Genomic DNA, 9297 nt, shown 5'->3' on the forward strand with positions numbered 1-9297 from the left:
CACTCCACTGAGAGTGACTGAGACACTGTATTCTGCGTGTTCGCTCTGAGAACAGAATAGAGAACAGCAGGGACTAGGCAGTGGGCAGGATCAAGAAAAGTCACTGTGTCTAATTAGATACAAGTATTGTACCAGGGCTCATCGGAGCTCACCAGACATTAAGAGCACTTAAAAGGACTGGGAATATTTCACTGCATTGTCAAGGCGTGTATTCCTGATGAAGGGCTTATGCCCGAAACGTCGAATTTCCTATTCCTTGGATGCTGCCTAACCTGCTGTGCTTTAACCAGCAACACATTTTCAACTATCGTGCGTTATTGTCCATCAGACCGGTCCATATAGTTGCACACAGATCAGGGAAAGGCTTCAGTTAAGAATTTGACTGCAACCACTAATGCATACAGTGTACATAGCTGCAGACAGATCCAGGGGTTACAGATACACATGCCAGCTGACAGACTGACACAGCAGCTCTTTCTGCTCCAAGTGTGAATCTCAGTGCGGGCTTTGACGATCTCCCCCGTCAGGAGGAAAGCTCCAGGGCAGTGCTCATGGGACGAGGGGGGTGGGGTGCGATAACTTGGTAAGATGTCTCCCGCCCCCCTCACCCCTCCCTATAGCTCCCAAACCCCCGGGGAAACACTCAACCCTGCCGCGTTAGGTGGAGCGGACCCGCCTTCCCCATAACAGCAACAGGCGAACTGTTAAAACTTCCCAAACGCGTCCATTCGGCCGGCCGGGGGAGATAGCAGCAGCTGTCAGCTAACCCCGGGATAACGGGATATCCCCAGCGCTCGGCAACAGACCGCCCCTCCTCTCCCCTCCCCCTCACACACACACACACACACACACACAGACACACACACAGGGTATTCACAAAGACCCGGTTCGGATTTCACGGAAAGAAAAACCTGGGTTAATTTAAAGGGTCATCTTACCTCCCCCCTACCCCCTTCACATTTGGCACTCAGTCACACAGCACGGGAACAGACCCTTCGGTCCAACCAGTCCATACCGACCATATTCCCAAACTAAACTAGCCCCACCTGCCTGTGCTTGGCCCATATCCCTCCAAATATTTCTTAATCGTGTAATTATCCAGTGTATTTTACATGTTGTAACTCAGCCCACAATCACCACCTCCTCTGGATGTTCACTATCCTTTCCCACTTTCTCTCCCCCCCAGGATTGTTACATCAAAACCACCTCCTGTCTGCAGCTCTCTGTAAAATGTCATCCGCAAGTATTTGAGGGGGGGAGTGTCAGCTCAGCTCGCCCCCCCCCCCAGCTCGTCAACACACACAAAATGTTACAAAAAAAATCTCTGAAGGCTGCGGACGCTGGAAACAAAACAAACGCAGTTAAGTGCTGGAGAAACTCAGCAGGTCTGACAACATCTCTGCACAGAGAAAGAAAGAAGTGTTGACATTTCCAATCCAATGTTATTTCATTAGAAACGTTAACTCCCGGCGGATGCTGACAGATGAAATGATGTAAATCTGGGCTGATGTACACGGATTTCGCGATCTGCATTGGACCGCTTGTCCCAGTCCCCGACAGTTCCAGCAGGAGCTGGAATCTGTGCTGAAAACAAAACTGGCTGGAAATCACAGCGGCTCAGACAGCATCCATGGAGAGAGAGACAGAGCACCCCCGGCGCCCGGAGTGGCAGTGACAGCTCCTGCCCTGAACGAGGCAAGTTGCAGATGACTTATCCCGCTGGGAAGTTGGGTTTTGGAGGAGAGGAGATGGACAGCCTCGATAGTTGAGGTTCACGAATGAACCACGAGTGGCCGCTCTCAGGCTGGACCCAGCTCATGGATGTGGTAACATTGTTTCTGTCCTGTGTAACATTGTAACAGCCACATGAATGAATAGAGTTGGGAAAAGCTATTGCTCACCAAAAGAGAAACTGACAAAGGGTCAGTTAGACGCGAAACGTCAGCTCTTTTCTCTTCTTACAGATGCTGCCAGACCTGCTGAGATTTTCCAGCATTTTCTCTTTGGGTTTCAGATTCCAGCATCCGCAGTAATTTGCTTTCATCAAAACCTATTGCTAATCACGGGACTGCCGGCAAGTGGATTAAAAAAAAACAGAATTGAATCCCTTTTTTTCTCTCTCCAGCAGGGGGTTCGAACACTGGTCCGAACAGAGATGGGAATGGATTGATGATCAAGGAAATGGGTTTGGTGAAAAGAGCCGGGGGTGGGATTGAATTGCACAGCTCTCTGAGTAAAGCAGGCTGGATACTTATTCACCGGTCCATTCCTCAGCCCAGGTCGGCCACACATGCTTGGTAGACACCCTGTTCAGCGACAAACTGAGGAGATTTCTCACTCCTTGAGAACCGACAGGAAGACGGGATTTCAAGGGCAGATCGGAAACCGTACTTCACCCAGTCAGTAAGATCTTGCCTGGCTGTGGCCCCATTTCCTGTAACCTCTTAACTCTTTTTTTAAAACTATTTACGAAGTTTGCATTCACCTGACCATACATTTGCAAAAAAAAAACCAATTAAAACAGCTGCATTTTGGGAGCAAGATGAAACAATTAGACTGCCTCTCTAAACGTGAAGGTATCCATCAACATGTCAGCTTTTATTATTTTTACAAGAAACAGTTTGGATTAGCCTCAGTTTTTAAACATATTGGTCGAAGAATTAGGTTCATCACAATCACAATCTTTGTCAAAATCATATCGGGTTAGGACTCCCTTTGTTTAATCACCTGGATCAATAAATCCACTATTCGGGAGAAGGTGGGGGTGAGAAAGGGCAGGAGGAGAGAAAATGGGAGGAGGTAGGATCAGGAGAGAAAGAGAGAATGAGAGGGGAAGAAGAGGGGAGGGTGGGGCGGGAAGGGAGAGTTAGAAAGTGTGGGATTAGGAAGGGTAAGAAGGAAAGAAAGTTAGCGCGGGAATGGGGAAAGAATAAGAGAAAGCAGAGGTAGGGAGTGGGTAGGAGTAAGTGGGAGAAAGGGAAGGAGAGAAGGTGGGATAGGAGGGAAAAGGGAAAGGGAGGGAAGGTGGGGGAGAAAGAGAAGGGGGTAAGAAAAATCGGAAGTGGAGTGGGAATGAGAGAAAGTGGGTTCAGAAAGGGCAAGGAGAGTAAGTAGGGGATGAAGAGGAGAGAAAGTGGGGGAAGGTGCAGTAGGGAGAAAGTGAGAGGGGTGAAAGAGGGGCAAGAAGAGAGGAATGGGAGAGAGAGCAAGGGGAGAGAGAGAGAATGATGGGGCAGAGGGAGGGAAGGCGGCGGGAGGCAGGGGTTGGAGGTTTGGTACGGGTTTGGAGTTGGGGAAGGGGCTGGTGTTTGGGGGAAGAGGGTTAGAGTTTGAGGAAGTGGCTGGAGTTTGTGCGGAAAGGAGGGTGAAGTTGGTGGGAAGGGACTGGAGTTGAAGTTGGGTGGAAGGGGGTTGGGAGGAAGGGAATTGGGGTCATGAGGAGGGGTTTGGAGTCTGGGGGAAGGGGCTGAAGTTTGGGGGAAGAGGGTTGGTGTTGGAAGGAAGGGGAAGGTGGTTGGGGGAAGGGGATTGGAGTTGAGGAAGTGGATTGGGGAAGGGGATTGGAGTTGAGGAAGGGAGTTGGGGGAAGGCAGTTGGAGGAAGGGGATTGGAGTTGAGGAAGGCAGTTGGGGGAAGGGGATTGGAGTTGAGGAAGGTGGTTGGGGGAAGGAGCTGGAGTTGAGGAAGGGGTTTGGGGGAAGGGGATTGGAGTTGAGGAAGGCGGTTGGGGAAAGGGGATTGGAGTTGAGGAAGGGGTTTGGGAAAGGGGATTGGAGTTCAGGAAGGGGTTTGGGAAAGGGGATTGGAGTTGAGGAAGGGTGTGGGGAAGGGGATTGGAGTTGAGGAAGGGGGTTGGGGAAGGGGATTGGAGTTGAGGAAGGGGGTTGGGGAGGGGATTGGAGTTGAGGAAGGGGGTTGGGGAGGGGATTGGAGTTGAGGAAGGGGGTTGGGGGAAGGGGGTTGGGGGAAGGAGGTTGGAGGAAGGATATTGGAGTTGAGGAAGGGGGTTGGGGGAAAGGGGACCCGGTAGTCCCGGCTGGGCGAGCATTACCTGGCGGGTGAACAGGATGGCCGTGTCGAAGTGCTGAGGGTGGCGGTCGCTCGGCTGGTTGTAGTCCCGCTGCCAGCGGCAGAAGTTGCGGAGGGTGAGGCCGGCGTTGCTGGAGACGGCGGGACCGTCACTCGGGCGGTGGAGGACCAGCAGTTTGACCACCACCAGGTTGACCAGGTTCCGGAGGCTCGGGTGGCGGTACAGGCGGGCCACCATCGCCATCAGGCTCAGCAGGTAATGCTGCAGGGCGGCGCCATGGAAATGCAGCATGGAGCTGTCCGCCACCAGCATCGTCTCGATGTACCGGGCCTCGGACACGAACCTCTTGCTCCTGGCCGCCCCGCTCCCGTTCCGCTGGCCCGGGCTCTCCGGGAAGGCGCAGTGCTCCTCCGACGCGGCGGCGCTCCTCCAGCGGAGCAGGTGAGGCCGCTCGGCCCCGCCGTCGCCGGGCTCCAGCGGCTCGATCTGATATCCCTCGCCGTCTGCGTGGAAGGAGCCCCGGAGCCCCTGGCATAGACTGAGTGCCACCTCGGAGCCGGCTTGGTCATTGACCCGACCCGAGTAAAAACAGCGGGCCAGCTCCAGGGAATCGAGCTGGGGAAGCCCCGGCTCTCCCTCCGGGAGGTGCTCCACCCGGAAAGCCGGAGACAGGAAGCCGGAGTCGGGCACCAGGCGGAGGGTGAAGTCGCGGCCGAAAGCCCGCAGCTGGTAAACCGGACGCTCGGGCTGGTTCCCCAGCCGGACAGGAGTCACTAAGTCCTGCCTGATGGGCAGGACAGCTCCCTGAGCCAGCGAGAGGCAGCCCAGGACTAAGGACAGTGTCCTGGGGAAATGAGTAACTCTGCAGAACATCTCCATGGATTCGACAACTGGTCCCAAAATAGAGAGAGAGAGAGAGAGATAGGAAAAGCACACCCAGGAAAGGAAACTGCTCGTCCGGTTTTGAGAAGAGGGGTCTACTCACTGCTCTCTCTACCTGTCCGAAAATATGCTGAAAATTCAGCTCCTGCTGAATTCTGCCGGTTTAGCAGAGGATTTTTGTGACTGCTCTATCTGCTGCTAAAAACAAATTCAGCCTCTACTCCGATGTACAATTCTCCCGGCTTAGCAGAGGATTTTGTGATTGTGAAAAGTCACTCTGCTCTCTCTCTTCAAAATAAATCAGCTTTAAAAAATCAGCCTCTTCTCTAATGTACAATTCTCCTGGTTTTAATCTGTGACTGTGAAAAGTCACTCTGCTCTCTCTCTCTATCTTTTCAAAAAAAATCTGCTTTAAAAAATCAGCCTCTTCTCTAATGTACAATTCTCCTGGTTTTAATCTGGGACTGTCAAAAGTCACTCTGCTCTCTCTATCTGTCTGTCCAAAATAAAAACTGCTGATAGTTTAACTCCTGCTGCAGGATCCAGGGTTGAGCAGAGGAGAATCTTGCTTGTGGTTTGCAGGTGAGGCTGTCCACAGCTCTGATCCTAACCGGGATCTCCCGTGGCCGCGGCACGACTGTGAAGCTGCGAAATGCCCACGTTTTATACTCTCCCCGCCGCCTCCATTGACATAACCGCTTTGATCATTCACACCATCGGCCCAGGCTTCACTTTAATTTTCCTGCAAAGCTCCCACCAATCACAGCCAACTCCTCTCCCTGAATCGCCACGCCTTTCTCTTATTTTTTTTTCCCCCTCACTTTTCTTTTTAAAAGAGAAATATCATTAACTCCTTCGTCCGCTTCCCTTCAACCGCAGCACAAGCGGATTGCAAGGTCAGACCGCGGCAGCTCGGTCCATTGCTGCTCCTGCTAGCTCCGCGAAAGACCCACCTCCCCTTTACCCCCATTCATTGTCCCCTCTGCTGTCTCACTGATCCAGAGAGAGAGAGAGATAAAGAGAGAGAAATTGGCAGTACTTGTAATACCACATTAACAAACGATTGGGATTTGTTCAGATTTATTTAGATCAGTGTAACCTGGTTTTCGGATCAAAGGGGAGAAAGTGAGGACTGCAGATACTGGAGATCAGAGCTTGAAAATATGTTGTTGGAAAAGCGCTTCAGGTCAGGCAGCATCCAAGGAGCAGGAGAGTCGATGTCTCCTGAAGGGCTCATGCCCCGAAACGTTGATTCTCCTGCTCCTTGGATGCTGCCTGACATGCTGCGCTTTTCCAGCAACACATTTTCAGTTCGGAACAAAGGCTCAAGTACAAGAGGTGCATTTCTGAAGAGGGAAAAGGAAGAAAATAAACTGCCGTCACTGTGTGGGATTACACACAGTCCCCTCCACAGTCTACACATCACTTCATGAAGGTTAACTTCTCTCTTCACTCCAAATGTATTGTGTTCCCATTTCCTGAATGTAGCCAGTGAGTACAGCAGTCACTCTCCCCTCACGCCTCCTTGTCTGATTGGCGATTTTAACTCTGTTTCCAGGCTGTGGGAGAGAAGCGGGCTGGAGCACAGACTGCTTGTCCGCCCAGCCTCCCTGCTGCTGTGGTCTCCTGAGCCCCATGGGCTGCAGGCGATATCTCACGCCCAGCAAACTCAGCCGCTGCTGCTGGCCTCGTGGTCCGGAGAATGGACGGCCAAACATGAGCCTCCCCAAACCCGCCCTCTCTCTCCGGGCTGTTCACCATGTGTCTGACTACGTGCGGAGGCTCTTCGGGCCATTTGTTCTGTTCCAGCTCCCGCGAATAAGCAATTCAGTAACGGCCACTCACACAATAATCCTCTTGCATTCGTTCAAACTGCTTCCACCACGTCCCACTGCGTGAGAAGAGGGTTTTTTTTCAAAAACTTGCAAATGAACACACTGCGCATACAGGAGTTTTCATATCCAAATTGCACAGGGAGGTTTAGATCAATTTGCAACACATTTTCTCTATTTGTTTTCTTTTACCAATTACCTTAAAGTGGTTCTCCATTTTCCAAACACTGGGAACTTTTTTTTCCCTGATCAACCTCGCCCTCATCATTTTGAATAATTCAATGGTGTTTAGGAAACGGAGCCTCCCTTTATTTATTACTCATTTATTGCAAACAGAGTCAGGTTACTTTCATAAAAAAAACTCCCCTGTGCAGTGTCCCAGTCTTCTATGCTTCTGTTTTCAATCTGTGTTTCAACTGTTCTCCAGTGTTATTTACCTGCCTCTTATTGGACGTTCTAGTAAATTCTGACTGGAAGTTGTTCCCTAAAAAGAATTCAGCAGTTTCCCACATGGTGGCACTGTTGTCTAAGAAACCTGCAATATATTAAAACTTAATCATATTAATTATGAAGTATTTTCAATAAAGAAAAGGCTTGTATTTACATTGTCTCAGAGGACAGGACATTTAATTCATGATTAATTGTGGGAAAACAAAGGTACATCAATTAAAAATGTTAATTTTATATATTATAATGCTAAACTGTTAATATACGTTCAAATAACTTCACGATGAATTTATGATTTCATGCATAGTTGCATTAGCAACAATATATTCAATATAGTTAAGCAAAACATCGCAAACTATTGTTCAGCTTGTGTTATTTGCTCTGTTAGAGAATGTTGATTATTTAAAATACGAATCCCCTTATACACACACAACGTTGCATCAGCAGATCAGAACACCAGATGGCGGTGATAGTCTACTCTTGCAAACTAAACCACGTAATTTGGGATTTGAAAAAAAATGAACATGGGATGAGGGCATTACTGGCTAGACCTCCATTTATTGCCCATTCTTAAGTTTAAAATGTGCAATGATATTATAGATGTAGAGCCACATGTCCACTAGATCAGGCAAGGAATGGTAGATTTCACTCCCGAAAGGGCATTAGTGATGACTGTCATCATCATGACGCCAGTGTTTATTTATAGATTTTAAAAATTGAATTTAAATTTCACAATCTGCAAATTGTGGGATTTTAACTCATTTCCAGAACATTAACCTGGGCCCCTGAATTACTAGCCCAGTGACTACCACTAAGCTACCAGTTGAACCTATGAAGAAGATTACAGCATTCAATTCGATTAGATTAGATTAGATTACTTAGTGTGGAAACAGGCCCTTCGGCCCAACAAGTCCACACCGACCCGCCGAAGCGAAGCCCACCCATACCCCTACATTTACCCCTTACCTAACACTACCGGCAATTTAGCATGGCCAATTCACCTGACCCGCACATCTTTGGACTGTGGGAGGAAACCGGAGCACCCGGAGGAAACCCACGCAGACACGGGGAGAACGTGCAAACTCCACACAGTCAGTCGCCTGAGGCGGGAATTGAACCCGGGTCCCTGGCGGTGAGGCAGCAGTGCTAACCACTGTGCCACCGTGCCACCTACACTGTGCCACCGTGCCGCCTAGTTGCTGAATACCTGAACTCCATTTATCCATCATTGCTTCGTATACTCTGATGCCCCAACCTAACATTAGTGTACTCTCGTTTTAGATTCTTTCACAATGGAAATAATTTATCTGCATCTATTCAACTCAATCCAACTGCACTGTCACTTTAAATATGTCATTTAGATCATACCTTAACATTCTGAACTCAAGTTTATGAAACATGACCACTTCAAACATGAAACACTTCAAACCTTGGTGCAGTTGTGCACTGTGTTTTCTTAAGACCAATATGTGCTTCTAGAGGTGAACAAAAACAGAAATTGCTGGAGAAACCTCTTAAGAAGGGTCATTGGACTCAAAATGTTAACATGGTTTTTCTATCCACAGATGTTAGCACCTGCTGAGTTTCTCTAGCAAATTTTTTTTTGTTTATTTTAGATTTCTAACATCTGTAGTTCTCTGTTTTATTTTTTGTGCTTCCAGAGATTGAGTTCTGAGAATGAAACAGTTTCCAGTTATAAATCCAGGCTCTGTATAACCAAAGCATCACTTCCTACCTTTTAAGTTACAACCACACCATGAGACAAGAGACAAGAGGAAACCCATGCAGACACAGGGAGAATGTGCAAACTCCACACAGATAGTCACCCAAGGCTGGAATCAAACCTGGTGACCCTGGTGCTGCGAGGCAGCAGTGCTAACCACGGAGACACCATGCCACTATCTATTGCTTCATTTCCATTTTCTTGTTCATTTAGAGAATTCTATGACACATTTATGACACATAAAAGTACATACTAACAACAGAGAATTCTATGACACATCTATGACACATAAAAGTACATACTAACAACAGAGAATTCTATGACACATCTATGACACATAAAAGTACATACTAACAACAGAGAATTATTAAAATAGGAATCTA

At 48.7% G+C, this 9297-nt stretch overlaps 1 protein-coding gene across 1 annotated transcript in view; it reads right to left on the bottom strand.

The window, feature by feature from the left end:
- The window catches only part of LOC132829548 (A disintegrin and metalloproteinase with thrombospondin motifs 8-like), a 30244-nt gene extending 24661 nt beyond the window's left edge, over positions 1-5583 (bottom strand). The window contains exon 1 of the mRNA XM_060846789.1: positions 4052-5583. Coding sequence (XP_060702772.1) covers positions 4052-4909 — 858 coding nt within the window. The 5' untranslated portion in view covers positions 4910-5583. The remainder of the gene's footprint in view (positions 1-4051) is intronic.
- Positions 5584-9297: the final 3714 nt, after the last annotated feature.

Source organism: Hemiscyllium ocellatum, chromosome 29 (assembly GCF_020745735.1).
Source record: "Hemiscyllium ocellatum isolate sHemOce1 chromosome 29, sHemOce1.pat.X.cur, whole genome shotgun sequence".
Classification (NCBI taxonomy): Eukaryota; Metazoa; Chordata; class Chondrichthyes; order Orectolobiformes; family Hemiscylliidae; genus Hemiscyllium; species Hemiscyllium ocellatum.